This window comes from Oryctolagus cuniculus, chromosome 16 (genome assembly GCF_964237555.1).
Source record: "Oryctolagus cuniculus chromosome 16, mOryCun1.1, whole genome shotgun sequence".
NCBI lineage: Eukaryota > Metazoa > Chordata > Mammalia > Lagomorpha > Leporidae > Oryctolagus > Oryctolagus cuniculus.
The window spans coordinates 22,015,494-22,035,538 of record NC_091447.1 but is presented as its reverse complement, the minus strand read 5'-3'; the positions used below and the strand labels follow the sequence as shown (position 1 = coordinate 22,035,538).

General features: G+C 51.9%; 1 protein-coding gene across 18 annotated transcripts in view; it reads right to left on the bottom strand.

Annotated features, from left to right (window-relative positions):
* The window catches only part of MINDY4 (MINDY lysine 48 deubiquitinase 4), a 129,032-nt gene that overhangs the window by 84,371 nt on the left and 24,616 nt on the right, over positions 1 to 20,045 (bottom strand). For all 18 annotated transcript variants that reach the window (XR_011382983.1, XR_011382982.1, XR_011382981.1 and 15 more), the window contains one exon: positions 17,560 to 17,969. Coding sequence is in view for 10 of the 18 variants with exons in the window: in XM_070059409.1 (XP_069915510.1) it covers positions 17,560 to 17,969 (410 nt within the window). In the remaining 8 variants the exon portion in view is untranslated. The remainder of the gene's footprint in view (positions 1 to 17,559; positions 17,970 to 20,045) is intronic.

Sequence of the window (20,045 nt, the reverse complement as noted above, 5' to 3'; positions counted from 1 at the left end):
GAAAGAAATTTTATTTGAAGGGTGAACAAAGTGACACTGGAACTAGAGTTTGTTTGTCTTTACCCTGCCCAGAAGCTAATGACGGGCCCAAGGCAGGAACAGTGGGATGGAGGAACACAGCCACACGGGCCCGGACAAGGGCCACTGTGCAGGCCTGCCCTTCTGGAAGAGGACAGGGCAGAGGGCGCATCTGTAGCAACCTCCAGAGCTCCCACGTGCACCGGGCCTCCCCCTGGCCAGCACTGAAAAGGCAAGGAACTGCCTCCTGGAAGATGGACTCACCCAATCCACAAATGCTCCCCGGGGCCTGGCACCTCAGGAGGGGCTTGCCCAGGGTCTCAGCAAAACAACCAAGTTGCAAAGCCTCAGAATAAAAAGCAATGTTTCCCAATAGTAGTTCTCAATTGCTTGACTTAACAAAGCTCTGCCAAATTGGAGTAAATTTCAATTACTCAATAACTCTGCCCATCAGAATGGACTCTTTCATGCTAGAAGCACGCGACGCCCTGGGCCCATGATTAGGGCATCAGGGATCATCACGCAGCATGGCAGAAAACGAATCTGGTCATTGTCAGCGCTGTCTGCTCACAGACGCTGCTCAGCACACACCCGTGAACACTTTCTTCTCTGCTGCTGGCACCCAGCCCGGGCCTTACAGACACTCAAGGACCCTCCTCCGTAACCCTCTGCCTTCTTGAGCAGCCCCCTGCCCCATGCTTCCCTTCCAGGTTCTTGGCGTGTGCTCCTGCCTCCTATTCTTGCACAGCCTCTGCGGTTGACTGTGCACCCCTAGCACTCTGCTCAAAGCCACCCTAGGATTCCCCCACCCCAGACCCAGACCCAGACCCAGGCCTCCCAACCTCTCCTAAGGATCCAAAGCTCTGCCCCCTCCTGTGTCTTTCCCTGCCACGGGTAGAGCTGGAGTCCTGGTCCTCCCCTGCTCCAACCACTCCCCCTTGCCTCACACTGAGCACCTGGGTCAGCTGAAGCAGGATTCTGCCCTTGGCACCGCTGACAGTCACCGTGGGCAATGTCCACCATCTCTCCACGGGCTTCACCTTTCAGCCTCTTGCCAGCACCACCCAAACACCCCTGCCCACCTCTCAGTGCACGTTCCCTAGGACCTGCACTTCTGCCCCGCTCCTGGCTGTGCGAATGGGGCTCCACTGGACATACCCAGACTCCTCATCTTCTTCCAGCCCCAACCATGGCCGACTCTCCTGGGTCCCCCATCCCTGCTACCTGCACACCCTGATCCTCCTCGCACGCTGAGTCCTATCTCTTCTCTGCAGGGCCCTGAGGCCTTGCCCCTCTAGCATAGCCAGGTCACAGCCCACGCACCTTTGAGGCCAGGGCCCTACTGCCAGTCACCCTGCTCAGTCCTCCCGTGCTGAAGCACAGCGCTATCTGATTAAACCACCACCATGCAACTAAAACTGCTGAAGATCTTTCTATTGGCTCTCGACACAGCTGTCCAGCCCTCTGGTCCCCTCTCATCCCTTAGGGAACAGCTGCACCAACCTGCCTTCCTCTTTGTCTCTATGCACATCTGAGATTCTTCTACTCCCCGAATTATCAGACTGGCCTCCCAAGTGCTTGCCGGTGCCAGTTCCCCAACTGGGGACACTGGTCAGGACGGTGTCTCCTCAAGCCAGTTTGCCTGCACGAACTCAGACAGGCTGATCATTCTGTGCCTCAGTTTCCCTACTTGTGAAGTGGCTCCAATGCCATCCCAGCATTGCTGTCAGGAGTAAATGAGGGGGTGGAGTTAAAGCTCTCTGCAACAGAGCCTGTCCGTGGGCGAGTTCTCAGCTGAATTAGCTCTGAAGCAATGCAGACTCTCACTTTCAGGGCACTGTGCCATGCTCCATCGTCACTGTTTGTTTGTGTTTTTTAAAACCAGATGTACGTTTCTGTATGGATGTCACAGCCAGGCTCTTGGGGGCAGAAACCTCACCTTCAGCATCTCTCTCCTCAACACCATTTAAACAAGCAAGAGACACAAGCTTTGTCGAACTGAACAAACCAAATACCATGTATTTAGACTGAGATCAAAAACTGTTTACTCTTTCAGGAAAAGGCCTCACTTCTGAGGGACTCACGGCCATGAAACTGGCCTCAGCAGGAAATGAAAGAAATCCCATGGCTTTAGTAACTTCTTGTGGAATGAACAGAGAAAACAAAGTAGAGTTTTCTGGAATGAGGCACACACACGGAATCCATCTATACAGGAAGCCGCAGTGGCCGCTCATCTTTGTGATTTGAAGAACTCTGCCTCAAATGCCCAACAGAACTCAGCATCAAAGGCCATCTTTCCGGCAGTCCCGAGAGCGAGTCCTGGCAGACTTCTGTCCCACGGCCACCACTGGGGGAAACCAGCCAGGGCATCCTGGGGAACAGAGTCCACTCCTGCAGGATGGCGTGCCAGGGGAAGACCTCAGCTCTCTCTAGCCCTGGCCATGGCACCCAGCCTACCAGTCAGACTCAGGGTGGGAACGAGGAAGTCTAATCCTCTGGGGGAGGTGTGAGCCCCCATTCCTGCTCCACCCTCCGTGCCTGTCATCCGAAACAACGGAACACGCAGCAGAACCCAGTGGGGGCCCTCAGAAGGGGGCTGCAGAAGAACCAGGGAGCTGATTCAGTCTTTAGGAATGAGACCCCAGGGACACCAGCAAAGTTTTCCTAAGGAAATCCCGGGCTTGAAGGAAGCTGGACAAGCGCAGTGTGACCTGTCACTGCCCCCAGCTGTGCCACTCACACCTCTCTTGGCCTTCAAGACTCAGCTCAGTCCTCCTGATCCAGGACACCCCTTCTCTTCCTCTACAACCCGATGGTGGCTCAGTTAACGCCGCCCATCCGGCCCTGGAGCAGATACTTCTGCTATTTCTAAGTGACTTTTCCTGTTGGCTACATCACCAATCCGACTCTTCTGTGGTCTCCTTGAATGAGGGAAAAACCTCACACTTCACCCCCCGACCACTCTCAGCAAAGCCAACAAGTCAGCTCCACTGTTACTGGAACAATTCCGAGCACAACTGAAGAAGGCAGACGGCGCAACTCCACGTTCAAGCAGCCGACAGTCAGCAGGAGGAACAAGGTGCCTGTCAACTCTCCAGGGTGACAGGTGCCATGACAAGCAGGAGAAGGGGGTTGTGTCCAAGTACAGGAATGAGGCAGGGATCGGGAAAGGCTTCCCGAAGAGGGCAAGATCAGGCACGTGGGCGGGTGGCAAGGTAGGCAGGCTGGTTGACTGGTTGATTGGCAGGTTGGTCACTCGCCTGCTTGGCTGGCTGGCTGTTTGGTTGAATGATGACTTGGTTAAATGAATGTACAAACAAAAAAAAATGAGTAGTAACTGAATGCCAACAAGCAAACTAAAGATAGAATTTGAACCGTTCCAATTCTATTAAAGGTTATTGGCTTAACTTTCATGATGCTGTCCCAGACAGATCAGCAGTTTCCGCTCCTATTCACTTTGCTAAGTTCATTTGCTCATTTTCTCAACATTTACTATTGCCAGGTGTGGGGATATAGATGGAGAAAGAGAGACAAACCAGGCCTCACTCCAGTCCTCAGGGAGTGTACAGAAGAGGACACCCTCTGAACTGAGGGGTGTCCGTGGTGCTCAGGAAACAAGGGAGAAGCAGCCAGGCTCTGTTGGCCAGGCCAGGATCAACACAAGGCAAGCGAGGAGGCCGCTATAAATGGTGAGGAGGCATTCCCTCTCAGGTTCACGCAGGTGCCTCCCCTGCAGCTCACCAGCTCTGAGAGTCAGCGCCTCCTTTAATCTCACATCCCAGGGCCTCATCTGCCTCAGCCGGGTCCTGGTCCCAGTGACCTCGATGTGGGCCCCTCTTTGGAGTTTTGGTAGCCAGGGCCTGCTGGACGCTATGCCGGCACACCAGGAGACACAACCTTGGAGAGACAAGGAAAGCGTGCAGAGTCTCCTCAGCACCACCCCTTCTCTCTCACAAACAACTCCCAAATTATGTCCGAGCCCAAACAGCTTCCTTCCGTCTAGCAGCAGCCACTCCCCGGCAAGGGCTACCTTCCTGAGCTGCAGGGCAGGACTCAGGACCCAGGACCGAGCTGGCAAGAGCCCAGGTGTGGTCACAGGAGGATCTCGGGGCTGCCACACTGCTGTCCCCAGATGAACGACATGAGTTGACTCAACCATCCAGGGAGACGGATGGACACACTCTCACCTCTCTAGCTACACTTTCTTGATCTCAAAGGTAATCTGAGTCACAAGAAGCCTTTTTCCTCTGGGAGATGCATTGGATCCAACACTTGCAAACCCTGGCACTGAAGGTTCCTGGAGCTCTAAGAACCACACAGGGCCCCGTTCCCAGGCGGCTCAGAGTGACCTAGGATGTGCGCCGGGGCCGTTTCTCCCTTTTAGTCTCCTGTGTCTACCATAGGGAAGCCAGCACTTGGAGAAGGAAAAAGGGTGCTCAGCTATGAACTGGGGACACAGCAGGCTGAGAAGCAGGGAGGAGGTCTGGTTGAGCATGAGGCATTGATGGTGGGTGTGGAGGCCAGCCATACCCGCCGGAGACAACAGGAACTCAGAATAAGTCACAGAGCGACAGGGCCACGGGCGGCCACCTGCTCATGCCGGTGACTGGCACACAAGAAAGCAATTGGGTCATGGATATGTCTCAATAGTCAGCCAACTCTGAGCCTCAATAGTCTGACACAAAGCCCAGACAATATGTAGAAAACAAATTAAAACGGAAATCCCGCCCCCACCCCCGCCCCCGCCCAGGCAGTGCAGATACTCTCAGGCTGCTCGGCCATGGGGACAGCCAATAAACCGCAAAAGCCACATTCCCGGCTAAGCCTCCGTCAAGCCCCAGCTGCTGTTACTCATGGCCTCTCAGCACGTCTGCGGCCTCCGCTCTGAGCCCAGGGTCCCCCGGGATGGACTGCAGCCCCCAGGGGGCTTTGGGCTTCATTCATCCCTGTGCCCCTGGAGTGCATCTGCAGGGCAGTAGGGGCCAGGTGGGCACTGCTGAATGAAATTACCCCAGGGCAGACAGACAGGCCCTGGGGTTGTGAGGACTGATGGAGATCTGCTGCCACCTACTGCCCAATTTCCTAAAAACTGAAAATTCTCTCCCCCGAGGCAGAGGAGCCAAATCCTTAGAGTTGACCACTGGTTTCAACACCAAGGTCACAAAGGTGGGGACACGGAGGTTGTACCAAGATTGCAGAGACCACGACAGAATGAGGCAGGTTAGTCTGCCCACAAATCTGTGAACTAAAACCACCGCCATCCCCAGCTCAATGTTACAGATGCGCCAGGCACCTTCGGTGTGAAATGCTGCCTCTCCACACTCAGGGCGCTCCTGCCCCTCAAAGGTGCCCTTGACTGCTCCCTGATCTTCTGTTCTCTGTGAATGCCACAACTCAGCACCTATCCCTAGGGGCCTCGCTGTGGGCCTCGCGGTAGGCTGGTCTCATCATTCAGCATCTCGTCCGGTGCCCGGCAGTGCTGGGACACCAAGAGCAGTTCAAGAGACACCTCCCTTCCGACTGACGGAATAGGACGTGGCCCAGCCCCGAAGCCAGTGGTGGGAGAGGCCAGCTGTGAGCCTGGAAACGGCTTTGCTCCAGGTGCCCTGGCGCTGTCTGCACCCTCACCTGTCTGCCTCCCTGGCACGTCTTTCCCAACAGAGGGCACCCTTCCACCAGCACACTTTGCAGCTTGCTGACTGTAACTCCCAAGGGCTGAGTGAATGCAGAAGGAGCCAACAGAGTGGACATAGAAGCCACGGGTGCCTGCCCAGATGCCCTGTAGTGGGCATACCCATCCCAGCTGCCGTCAGTGTTGGAGGCTGAGGACTCACTGCTACACCATTTCCAGAGAACTGTCCTTTGTCAGACTCACCTGGGAGGCTGCTCACGGCCCACCCCACCCTAGGTGGGCAGCCCATGACAGCCCAATCACTGACACAAGGGTGCAAACAGCCCACCCTTTGCTTCAAGGTGGGGCCAACTCCAGGTCAATGCAAGCTCCAAATGCGCCCCGGGGATCAGCCTGCGACCCCTACACCCTTGCTGAGCCCCCTCGCCTGCCCTGTCCTGCTTTCTCCAGAGCACGCCCCAGTAGGTTACACACATCTGCATCTCTCTCAGGTGTGGCTTCTGGGGCACTGGCTCTCAAGCCACCTAGGGGGCTGGGTCAGATTTCTGGGCTTGGTCCCCAGAGTTGCAACAAGCTCCCAGGTGATGTGGAAGCTTCTGGTCCAGGGACCAGTTTGAGAGCTGTTCTTCTTGAGAACCTGAACCTGACTGAGGACAGAAGTCACCCAGCATGTAATAGGCACAGGAGTTGGCAAGAGCGGCATCTGACCTCGCCCCTGCCAGCCGGAACAGTGGGCGTCAGGAGATGATTCCAGGCTGCCTTGTCCCAAACCCTCTCACTACAAATATCCAAAGCTGCTAGGAGACTCCAGGGTTGCCGGGCCCTGGTTTACAGGCTCCCCTCTTGCATAAGACCGCCTCAGAGGCCACTGAATAGATCCACCCCTAGCTGGTGGAAGTCTCAAGTTTAGTGTAGGCATGGCCAAGGGTGGAAGGTGAAGTGGGAGAGTGCAGACGTGGAGGAGCCCGCACAGAGCAGTCACCCAACCCCGTCACTTACAGACAGGAGCACAGAAGCCTGCAGAACTGAGCAAGGCGACTCACCATACAAGCACAGGAAAAGTAAGTACTCAACTGAAAGACAAGATGGGGACATGCTTTTACTGTCATCAGAGAACAGCCGGGAGCCACCCCACCAACTTGGGCTCTGGCAACAGTCCTGCTATGAGACAGTCCTTTAACAACGTCATGGAGATCCCAAGGCCAGAGAGAGGACCGCCCTGTCACAAGAGCAGCCACAGGGCCTGAGACCAGGCCCACAGGACAGCTCCTGCTCACATCTGTGGCTCCCAACCCACAGGCCACGAGGAGACCAGCCAACAAAGAAAGAAAGCAGCGTGCCACACAGAAGTCAGTACAGTGGCCCCATGACCACAGTCCAAACCTGCTTCTCCTACCCTTCTTCATTTCAGGGAAAGCACCCTGCTTTGGATCAGACACTGGAGTCATGCTTGCCTCTTCCAACACAGCACATCTAATCCATGGGCACAAACCACTGAGATATACACAGACAAACACACACACACACACACACACAGCCCTCCTCACCCACAGGATCCACCTGCTACTCAACCAACCTCAGGGAAAAGAGCCAGGAAAAAAAAAAAAAAACACATCTGTGCTGAACATGTACCAATTTTTGTCTTGTCATTCATCCCTGAACAACACATACACCTACCATTTACATTAGGTATTACAAGCAATCTAGGAAGGATTCTGAGTGCACATGAGGCTGCTCAGTGGTGTACGGGTTCTATGCAAACACTATGCCATTTTATATGAGAGACTCCAGCATCGCAGGAGCTGAGTATGTGCAGAGTCCCAGAGCCAATCCCTACGATACGGAGGGACGGCTGCACACGGGAGTACATGACAGATGACCATGCCGTTCTGTCATCCACTCCGGCCCATGGGCCACCACCGCCCTGCCCTGACTCAAGCCTCCTCAGCTCTCTCCTGGACTGCTGAAGGCGACCCCTAGGGGTCTCCCTGCTTCCACACTTGACTCCATGCACCCTTCCTGGACATAGCCACGGGGTGCCAGCAAACCACAGCCAGGCCACGGCATAGCACTGCTCCACCCCGGAAGGCTCCTGGCCCACCTAGAGAAACGCCAGTGCTTCCAGCAGCCTCCCAGGCCCTCCACAACCAAGCCCAGGCTTCCTCGCCCCTTCGCTCTCTTCCTCATCCACACCAGCCCCAAGCTAACCCAAGCCCCTCCATGGGGCTGCTTTTTCTTTGCACGTATCACCAGGATCAAGGGCGGGTTCCCTGCCTTTTCCGGTCTCTTTGCACGCGTGACCTTCACGGAAAGGTTTCCTTGGGCAGCTCCAGCCCTAGCGACCCCACTTCTCCCTTCATGGCACTCACCAGGTTCCCGCGGGTCGTACATCTGTGTTGCTGCTGTGGGCAGCCTCTCCCTCCTGCAAGGGTAGGCTCTTAGAAGGCAGGGACTTGGCCTGCCCTGTTCACACCAATCTCTAGTGGATAAACTTAGTCTGGCAAGGAGTCGGCCAACGTCACTGGCCATCGGCAACAACTGGCTCTCCAGGGAGGGTGACTCTGACTTGTAAATGACAGGCCAGTTTCCCTGGTGAAAATAAATACTCCCACCATGACGACTTCCAAGCGAGTGACGTGATGTAGAGATGGGAAGAGGGGCCAACAGCCAGCATTCGGCACCAGCACAGCCGGCTCTGAAACCCGGGTGGTACTCGCTAGATGGCTGTCGAACAAACTGAATGAATGAATAAACGTGCCCATAGATGGACAGGCTCCTTTCCGTAGGTGTGTCTCCAGGAACTCAGGGTTCGAAATGAGGGTCACCCAGAGCCAAGGGAGCTACCACCTGGAAAACAGGATGGCACGTGTTGGTAGTGACCGCTGCAGGGCAGCCCTCACGTAAATACAGGGAGGGCCACGCATACATAAAGCAAAAGCTTCAGGCACTAGCTGGAAAAGAACACAGGGATTCTGAGAGGGCTTTGCTGTGCCTGCAAGAGATCAAGTGCATTGTTCCCCTCTGCTCTGCAGTCTCTGTTCAAACCCCTGCCAAAGCACTGGGTGGCCAAGGATCTTTCTAGCCCTGACAGTCCAGGACATGAATTTAAACAGACTCCCACAGACCATCTATTCCACTCTGCTTTTTTGAAAAAAAAAAATTGGGGTGTGTGCTTGGCTTAGCAGTTTAAGATGTCTGTCAAGGGGACGGTGCTGTGGCATAGCGGGTAAAGTGGCCGCCTACAGTGCCGGCATCCCATATGGGCACTAGTTCTAGTACCGGCTACTGCACTTCTGATCCAGCTCTCTGCTATGGCCTGGAAAAGCAGTAGAAGATGGCCCAAGTGCTTGGACCCTTGCACCCACATGGGAGACTTGCCATTTGGGGAGTGAACCAGCAGATCAAAGGCCTCTCTCTCTCTATCTCTCTGTGCGTGGGTGTCTCTGTCTCTATAACTCTGCCTTTCAAATAAATAAATGTTTAAAAAAAAAAAAAAAGAAAAGAAAAGACGTCTGTCAAGATGCCCACATCCCATATCAGAACACCTGGTTTAAAGTCCCAGCTCTGACTCCCAATTCCAGCTTCCCACCAGTGCAGACCCAGGGAGGCAGTGGGTGATGGCTCAAGTAGTTGGATCTCTGCCTCCCATGTGGGAGACCTGGACTGAGTTCCTGGCTCCTGGCTTCAGCTTGACATAGTTCTGGCCCTTGACAGCCTTTGGGGAGTAAATCAGCAGATGAAAGTGTACTCGCTTTCTTTCCCTCTTTCTCTGCCTCCTGAATATTTTTTAATTCAAAATTTCTTAAAACAATAATTCACTAAGGGGCCAGCATTGTGGCATAGCAGGTAAAGCCTCCAGCTGCAAGGTCAGCATCCACTATGAGCGCTGGTTCATGTCCTGGCTGCTCCACTTCTGACCCAGCTCCCTGCTAATGACCGGAGAAAAGCAGAGGAAGATGGCCTAAGTACTTAGGCCCCTGAAACCCATGAGGGAGACCAGAAGAAAATCCTGGCTCCTGGCTTCAGCATCACCCAGCCCTGACTGTTGCAGCCACTCAGGGACTGAACCAGCAGCTGGAAGATACCTCTGCCTCTCCCTCTCCCTCTCTCTCTGTGTAAATCTTTCAAATGAATAAGTAAATCTTTAAAAAAATTTCATGTAAATCAAACTTCAATTCCATGGTTCTACCCTATTTCAAGCTTGTATTCTGGGAAAATTTCCAGTTTCCCCAAGGCAAAACTCCATCAACACTCATGAAATCAATAGCTACCCTGAGCTCACTGGACCCACCGTGGCAGGCCCCACAGCCAGACACCCTCCAGCTGCCTAATCCTGCTGCTCCCGGGGACCACACGGCTGTGGGTTTTCCTGTTGACCTTCCCACACAAGACTCAGATCAAAAACAGAGCGATAAGATGGTATGACTTCTGGGAAATGTGAAAACAACAGAAACTCATCTGGAAGTGATAAGGAGTCTGAGAGGCAGATGGTGAACACAAAAACCACAGTGAGGCCAGAACAACACCAAGGTTCGGAATGCTGTCATTAACAGCTGGCCTTGTGCTAGGCAGAGTAATGCCTCCCCCACGTCCATGGCCTAATCCCAGAACCCCTGGACCGACTAGGTCACATGGCAAGGGTAAATTTAAGGTCACACACAGAACTGACAGCTGCCTATCAGCTGACCTTGAAATGGGGAGAATATCCTGGGTTTGAGGGGGGAGAGGGTCCAAAGTAATCACAGGGGTCCTTACAAATGGAAGAGGGAGGCAGAGGGGAGGGGTCCGTCAGTGCTGCTGGTGGGAACATGGAGGAAGGGGCCAAAGGCAAGAAATGCAGGTGGGGAAAAGAGCAAGAAATGGAGTCCCTCCTAGTACCACCAGCAACCTGCAGGCCTGCCACACCTGGATCTGTTTCAGAGCTCTGAGCTCAAGAACCATGAGACAATCAATCTGTGTGGTTTCCAGGACACCGAGTGTATAGTGATTTATTGTACCAGCCAGAGGAAACTAACACACACCCATGTTTGCCTGTGCCATTTGGGCCCTGATACCCACCGATGGCCTGTGTGACCCTCGGGAGGACGGCACCCCTCTCTGGGCCTCAGCACCCCATCTGTACCACAGTCCTCAGCTCCCAGTGCCCCTGGATCCCAAGCCCATGGCTCAAGCCACTTGGTGGGGGAGCCATCTGCTCAGTAGCCCTGGCACATGGTCGCTGTTTCTGTGACCACTACTGTGGCTGAATTCCCAAGGGAGCATGACAACACTTCTTAATGTCATGAGCACAGTTACACCCGCATTTCTGGAGGAGACTGAGCAAAAAAGCAGTGGCTGGAGCTCATGCAGCCCATGCCCGCATGTGGAACACATAGTCTAAAGCCCCGTCCCTGTCACCAGATGCCCCACAAGTGTGTGGAGCTGATCTGCAATGAGCCACAGCATAGCCCAAGTGGCCACGTGAAGGCTCAGCAACTCCCACCGAGGGCTCCAGACAACAACTGCACACCCCCAGAGAGGGCGGTGAACAACACAAGTGAGGTCACCTCCTAGCCATCAGCCTTCACACTCAGGGCCACCCAGGGAGCCTGCAGGCGTGCAACACCTCGCTCTGGGCACATGTCCATAAAGAACTGCCCCTCCCCTGCACCTCGGGTCTTGCTCCTAAGGCTTCTGGGGGTCTGCTGGGGGCCAGGTGTATGGTGACAGCAAGATCCAGAAGTGTGCAGAGAAGGCCCCCTGCCCACGACACAGCAAGAGACATGGTTAGGGAATCTCCCAGGGCAGGGTCAGAGTCCCCAGGGTACTGAATGATAAGAGGAACCCCACAAGGGCAACCTGGCCAAGCCAGTGGCAGATGGCAGAGGGCTCCCAACAGCTACACCTCCCACGAGGGGAGCCCAGGGCCCATACTTTCTAAGCATCTTCTGAGATCAAAGGACTCAGAAGAGAAACAGCAATCCATCTAGCAGAGAGTCGCTTTGGCTCCTGGGCTCAGATCTCCGAAGCTGCAGCTGGAAGGGTGTGACTGCACAGATGTCCCCACAGCCTCCACCTGCTCCCAACCCCAGCCCAGCAAGTGCACCTGCTCTCCCTACCCCAGCCTTGAGGTGTGACTTCCATGGCTGTCCCTGAGACCAATGCTGTGAGGCCCAGAGAAGGCCCACGCAGCCCCCTGTGCTCCAGCCTCCTCGGGGCAGCAGGATGGAGATGTCACCTCACTGTACTTTCTCGTGTTCTAGAATTATAGATGCAAAGTCTGACTCAGCTTGAGGCACTCACAGGGCCTGGGTCGCACTAGGACTCAGCCCCAGAGGTACCAAATCGAATGACCCATGGAGGGAAGGGCGCTGATGGAGGAGGGTTGGGGAAGGTGAGTGGCAGGTGGGATTATCCCATGATGGCCTGGGGGCGCTACACAAAGCACCCAGCTTAGGCAGGGACCTGCCGTGCAGCCCAAGTTCACCACACTGTGAGCCTTGGTTCTGTACCCACCCAGACGGCCCACCCCCTGCTCACTCTCCTCCCATCCCCTCCCCACCCTAACGAGGGGAGCTGACAAGTAAATTTGGTGAAAAATGAGAAAGGCATGTTCTGTTCAGTTCTGTCTTTTCTCCCCTTATGGTGAGATACTCTTCTCTTCCAGGGAGAGCCCCTCCCCACCATGTGGCCCAGCACTGAGCTCACCATGCCCTGCCCTGTCTGCCACCTTCTCCTCTAACAACCACAAAGAGGCTTCATCAAGCCCCATTCTGCCTGACACCCTTTGCTGTGTTCACCACAGCGTTCAGAACTCAGCAGCGAGAAAAGAGCGCTCACTGTTTAAGGGAAACCCATCCCAGAAAAATAAACCCAACAATAATATCTGCCTCCATGGATTCTTATAAAGAGCAAATCAGAAAATGCAATACCCAAGTGCTTTGCATGGTGCCCGGAAATTAGGAAGTAGAAGGGTTCTTTTTAATGATTATTATTTTTTGAAACCCACAAAAATGTTTGCTGAGTGACAGAAAGACCAACACTACAAAGCACCCTGGTCAGACCCTGCCCAGTGCTGGTGGGCGAGGGCCGTGGAAGCATCTTCACCTGAGACCATGCTCCTAGGAGACAACGTGTGTCCCACGCCTCCGGGGATAACTCACCCGAGCAAGCCCCCAGAGCTGGCCTGCCAGGCCACGTGGTCAGACTACGGAGCCCACGTGCCCTGCAAACAGCAGCTACTCCATAAGTATCTGGCGACTGCCACATGGGCCCGGGGGAACTCTGGAAGTGAGAATCTCAGAGCAGCAAGATGCTTGAGCCTGAAGGACGCTTGCAAATCTACCTGGTGGTCCGATCCAAGGTTAGGGCAGACAGGAAATCGCCCAAGCAAGGTCCAGTGAGTGAGGACCAGGAGAGGGCTGCAGGGCCCAGGCCTCTTCTACCCATCCTGGCTCTCTCCGGCCTGAGAACACAGCCACCCATTTGGCCGAGGGCCTTTTTCCCCCGCCCCCTTTCTAGTATAAACTTGTTCTGGCACTAGAAAAACAAGGCTCTCAAATCAAACTACAGGCACACAGATTTGAATTCGGCGCGAGGCAGACTTTTCTAAGGGAGTCATGCAGAAGTGCCGTGGGAAGCAGAGGGCTCCCATCACTGGAGGTGTTCAGGCTGAAGCCGGTCACCTTCTAAAGGCCGTGGAAAGAATGTGACTCAGGGGGAGAGGGGACACCCTTCACCATGTGGTCACTAGACCCTGCTTTGACTCGTACTGCATGTGCAAACTTGAGCCAACACAGTGCCGCCTCAGAGGGAGATCCCTCATCTACAGAATGAGGGCTATAATGGTAAGCCCCTCACAGAACTCTTGAGGGAACTAAAAGAGGAAGCTTAGTTGAAATATCTAGAATGGTACTTTGTGCCAAATAAGCCAATACCAACAATTTATTGATTTTCTTGCTGCCATTCTTGTTGTTATTAGTGAAGCAGCAGCAATACTAAAGGAATTTGTATTGAGTGTCTGCTAGGTCCTGGGTACAATATAAGATGCAAGGAATACAAAGGCCCCTGCTCCCATGAACTTGGAAGAAACAAGTAAGAGATCAGCAAAGAAATAAAATAATTGCAGACAGTGATAGAAGCTGTGAACACAATCCAACAGGATGGAGACGGAGAGCAGAGGGCAGGCTGAGCGCAGAGCACCCAACTGACAAGGCAGCTATGAGATGACTGGGGAACAAGGCCTTCACAGTGCAGACAGGCAACGAGCTGGATACGCTGGTCAGCAGAGAAACAAAATGGCTCTGCAGGAAGAACACGACCTGCGTGCAGCGAGGCCAGCGCTAGGAGAGTAGCAGGGGAGGTCACACCAAGGCAGCACAGCAAGGCCACGGTCATCAACATGTGGTCAGAGGGTTTTAGACAGGTGGATACATAGACAGGCAGACACACAGGTACGTAGACAGAGGCAGGCAGGCAGGCAGACAGACAAAAAGACCAAGGAAATTAACAGAAAGCTCAAAGATAGACCCATTCTCCGTAAGAGAATGCAGCAAAGAGTAGAGATGGCTTCAGACATCAACAGGGAGAAAACCACTGTAGACAGGAGGGTGCTGGTAGAACTGTCTGACTTTGCAGAGAAAAGTTAAAGTAGATCCTTTCATCTTCAAAAGACAAAAGGTTAAATACATAAACTTAAAGCTATGACTTTAAAGAAAACTATCATTGTACCCTAAAGGCAAGAAAGGACTTGACACTGGAAACTGTAAAAATGTGAAGCATATGCCAAGCAAGAAACTGATTATGACAAAACTAAACACTTCTGTTCAACAAAAAGCATGATGGACAAAGTTATCAGACAAACAACGGAAGGAGAGAAGGTATCTTACAAAGGTGAAACTTAAAATCTACTAAAAGAAATGTAAATCCTTTCTGGAGAAAGACAGTATTAGCAATTATTCACGAGCAATGTCTGGAATCAATCAAAATGATCAGAAATGCAAAGAAGTAGGATAAAATGATCGAAACTCTTTAAGAAAAATAGATGGCAGCAACAAACCTCAAGGTGATCCAGATATCAGCTACCAGATGGGGATGCTAAAATGATGAACGTACTCAAGAAAATGAAGGAAAAGATGGGCTGGCACTGTGGCATACTGGGTAAAGCTACGGCCTGAGGTGACAGTGTCCCATATGCTGGGCACTGGTTCAGGTCACTCCACTTTTGATCCAGCTCCCTGGTAGTGCACCTGGGAGGGCAGCAGAGGATGGCCCCAGTATCCACATGTGAGACCCGGAAGAAGCTCCCAATCAGCTCAGCTCCAACTATTGCAGTCATTTGGGGAGTGAACCAGCAAGTGAAGATCTCCCCCCCACTTTGTCTCTCCCTCTCTAACTTTGTCTTTCAAATAAATAAATCTTTAAAACATACATATATAAATAAAAGATGGAGAATTTCAAAAAGATTGAAATCTACTTTTAAAATAAATAGAAGGAAAAATAAAATAACTGAAATTAAGAATTTATTAAAATTTTAAAATCATATTAGATATGAGAGAAGAAAAGAAAGACAAACTGAAAAATAGATGAAAATAACCAGATGGAAATACAGAGAGAAAACTGGAAAACTCAGATTAAAAGTATTAAAAAGCTATAAAACACAAACAAGTGAAAATATCTGTATCTTTGTAATTGAAGTCTCTTGAAACATAAAAAGAGCTTGGGATGAAAACAGCTTTAAAAAGATATTGACAACGGTTTTCAAAACTGATGAAGGACATCAATCCACAACTTCAGGAAGCTCTCCATATCACAAGCACAGACTCAAACAAAACCACACCCCGGCATAGCATAATCAAACCACTGGAAATCAAAGGAAAAATCTTAAAAGAAGCCAGAGGGGAAACAGCAGCCAGAGGTTTAAAAACAAACAAAAAGATATTATTATCTTCAAAGGAGCAACTATAAGTCAACTGACTTACCAACAGAGATGACAAAATTTTAAAGCAATAAAATCATCTTTAAAGTCCAAAAAAAAAAAAAAACAATCTAGACTTCTACACCCATGAAAAATGTCTTCAAAAAATAGTGAACACATTCCTCCTCCTGCCCCCCCCCATAAAAAACCACTTGGAAATGAAATTCAGATTCAATATACTAAAGAAATACTATAGAGAGTTCTTCAAGAAAAAGGAAACATAAATGCAATAATTATTCCCACTAAAATAAACAAGTATCAGAGGGAACAAACTTCCAAACACATGCTATTATAAGAGACAAGCTTCAAATATATACTGGGCCATAGGAGAATACAACAAATCTGAAAGGACAGAAAGCATAAAGGGCACAACACATACATTAGCAGACCAAAAATAAGCTACAAATCAAAAATAAAAGGACAATCAGAAAAATACCCCCAAGTGTTCTGAATTATTCAATACATGCCTAAATAACCTTTGGCTCAAAAAAGAAATTTATGAAAAGAATTAGAAATTATTTTAACTAAATTATAAGAATATAACATTTGTAGTTTTAAAAGAAGAAAGTTAGGAATTGGTTATTTAAGATCCATATCAAAGAACTAGAAACTAATAGCAAATTAAACTTAAAGAAAGTAAACGGCCAGCGCCACAGCTCACTTGTCTAATCCTCCTCCTGTGGCGCCGGCACACCGGGTTCTAGTCCCAGTCAGGGCACTGGATTCTGTCCCGGTTGCTCCTCTTCCAGTCCAGCTCTCTGCTGTGGCCCGGGAAGGCAGTGGAGGATGGCCCAAGTGCTTGGGCCCTGCACCCGCATGAGAGACCAGGAGGAAGCACCTGGCTCCTGGCTTTGGATCGGCACACCGCGCTGGCCATGGCGGCCATTTGGGGGGGGCGAACCAACAGAAGGAAGACCTTTCTCTCTGTCTCTCTCTCTCTCACTGTCTAACTCTGCCTGTCATTAAAAAAAAAAAAAAAAAAGTAAAATGAAAGAAATAATAAAAAGAGCAGAAATCAGTGAAACAGAAAATACATAAGGGCAAATTTGGTTCTTTGAAATTACCATGTAACTGATAAACTCTTAGCAAGATTAGTTGAGCAATAAGACACAAAATTACCAATATCAGGAATGAAACAGACATCATTGCAGAACTTAACAAACATTAACGTGTCAATAATATTATAATCATATAATTTTATAACAAGAAATTTAAACTATAGGTAAAATGACCCAATTCCTTGAAACACTAAAGTGTGCCCAAACTGGCAAAATAGAAAGCTTGAACTAAAAAAATATTTGAATACTTAAAAACTTTCAACTCGGTGCTCAGAGTTCTCTTCCTGTAAGTCTTCCAAAGAGTGAAGGAAGAAACACCTGCAACCTTACACGAACTCTCACAGAAAACAGAGAAAGAGGGACCCCTTCCGGCTCGGCCTAGATAACGGAGTCTGTGAGGCCGCCGTGAGCTTACACGCAAAAATCCCACACCAAAACCAGTGACACACACAAAGATAACAGCACAGTCAAGTGGGGTTTGCTCCAGGCCCGGAAGCAGGGAAATCAACCAACGTAGGAATCCTCACACCCACTGTGAAAGTACAACCACGAAGGGGCAGGGAGGTGGGGAGCAGCAGACAACGTCAGGAGGAGCCCTGTGGGAGTCGATGCATCCCCGGGAAAGTCCGCTCACCGGTGTCAGCCAGGCCAGGCGGCTGCCCTGCTGCGTGAGAACCTCTGCTAAGACCTCGGTGCTGGGAACAAGTGGCAAGGGCCAGGGAGACCCCCCCTCCCCCACGGCTTCCCGGGTCTTCTTCCCAGGTGGCCAGAATCGACCCTGCCTTACCACGAGAGGCCAAGGAGCCAAAGCAGGGCGAGTGGGGGCCACTGGAGACTGGGCAGCAGGGGAGAGGCGGCGCTGTCGCACAGCCAGCACCTCCGCAGGGCGAGCTCACCTGAGCAGTGGGGGCTGGCTGCCCTGCCGCCGGAAGGCTCTCTCCTGCCTCTCCTGGCTCATCCTGGAACTCCCGCCTGGCAAGGAGAACTTCGGACGTGCCTTGTCTGCCTCTGGGCTGCCCTCCGAAAGCTCTCTGGACCCGCCTCTCTCCTGCCAGGGCGGCCCCGTGCTGGGCAGGTGGGGCGGGCTGCTGGGAGTGCTTTTGCGCGTTTCTGTCTTCAGCTCTCTATGCTGACCAAGGGGGTTCCTGATGGCGGAGCCCCTGCCCAAAGCCAGGATGTCCTGTGGCGCTGGGCAGGCTGCAGGGTGGGTGCAGGGCTCAGGCACCTTCCCAGTCTCCTCCTCCTGGGCTGGGGTCACGCTGCCCATGGCTGGGGACCGCCTCAGAGACCGTTTGCGGAAAGAATCCTGAAAGGGACAAAGACAAAAGCCGTGGGGATCCCCCTGTAGCGGAGCTGCAGAGAAGACCGATCCACTCAATGCGTTCACCCATGGTCTCGCCACCCCCCACACACACCCACGAAAGTCTTCTTCCATCCCCAGCTCTGTCCCTATCTGCTCTTCGAGGCGCTGCTCAAACGCCACCAGCTCCGTGCTGCGTCATTGACTCACACTCGCCTGCACAGACCCTAGAGCACATGCAGCCTCTCTCACACCCCTTAATGCGTGGGGAGTGAACCAGCAAGTGGAAGATCTCGCTCTCTCTCTCCCTATCCCCCTTCATGAGAGCGGACTCAAGTAGCAGGGAGAGCTGTGGCTCCTGTTCCTAATTCCCGGGTCACCACCTGCCGGCAAGTTATTTAACTTCTTGGTCCCTCACATCCTCACCTGTAATCTGAGGGCACTTCAAAAGGTTAGTGGAAAGTGGAACTAAAAGAAAAGTTTAATTTGGTACAAAAATTTTGAAATTTGGGGCCAGTGCCGTGGCATAGCCGGTAAAGCCGCCACGTACAATGCTGGCATTCCATACGGGGGCTCATTCGAGCAGCTCCCTGCTAATGTACCTGGGAAAGCAGCAGCAGATGGCCCAAGTGCATGGGCCCCTACACCCATGTGGGAGACCCAGAAGAAGCTCCTGGCTCCTGGCTTTGGCCTGGCCCAGCCTTGGTAACTGCAGCCGTTTGGGGAGTGAACCAGCAAATGGAAGACCTCTCTCTCTGTCTCTTCTCCTCTCTCTGTAATTCTGCCTTTAAAATAAATAAATAAATCTTTTTTAAAAAAAGTTTGAAATCCATGCATATGAGTGGTTTTTAAAAAGTTCATGAGGGGCCCGCGCTGTGGCGCAGCAGGTTAACCCTCTGGCCTGAAGTGCTGGCATCCCATATGGGCACCAGTTTGAGACCTGACTGCTCCACTTCTGATCCAGCTCTCTGCTATGGCCTGGGAAACAATGGAGGATGGCCCAAGTGCTTGGGCCCCTGCACCCACATGGGAGACCCAGAAAAGCTCTTGGCTCCTGCCTTCAGATCAGCGCAGCTATAGCCATTGTGGCCAATTAGGGAGTGAACCAGTGGATGAAAGACCTCTCTCTCTCTGCCTCTCCTCTCTCTGTGTAACTCTGACTTTCAAATAAATAAATCTTTTTTAAAAGTTCATGAAAAATACATGCAGGGATTTCAAAATACTTTCCTTGAGATAAACTTACCTTTTAGTTTCATTTTTCATGAACTTTTGAAGTCCCCTCACACAACCAGTCCTTGGTCTACTAACTGCCACTGATAAATTCAAAGCCTCCAAAAATCCAAGCTTCTTTTGGAATACTGCAGAAAATTTGTAATTGTTGTGAGGTTGTTTCCAGACTTTTTTAAAAAAACACAGAGAGATTGTCCATCTACTCGCTCACTCCTCAAATGCCCACAAAGCTGGAGCAGGGCGAGGCCAAAGCTAGGAGCCTGCAACTCAATCCTAGTCTCCTATGTGAGTGGCAGGGACCAAACTATTTGAACCATCACCTGCTGCCTCCCAGGGAGCACATTAGCGGGAAGCTGGATCTGAAGCAGAGCCAGAACTCAGACCCACGCCCTCCGATAAGGGATGCAGACATCCCGAGCAGGGGCGTAACCACTGCCCAGACATCCGGCCGACTTGCAGGTTTTTTAGAGTCTGAACATTCATGTGTCTAGCTGCAGACCCTTTCTTCTTTCTTTTTACTTACAGGGTGCTACTGCAAACCTTATCACAGGTGCTACGTGGCAGGAGGTTTATGCACTGTACTTCCTTTCTAAAGTCAAACAACATCCATTCCAAAACCTATCTGGCCCAAAGGTTTGGAATGAGGCATGAGGGTCCTGTAGCACTCAGTTCTCACAAGGTTGTGGCGAGGATGAAGTGAGACAGGTATGAGGCACCAGCACAGAGCCGGGACCTCACAGCAGGGAACGAGTGCTGGCTGCTCCGGCACCTGCGTGGCCCAACCCCCTCCTGATGGTAGCTCAGGGAAGGCACCCGTTCATTCATCTCCAGATCCACAGAGCTGCCAGCTGT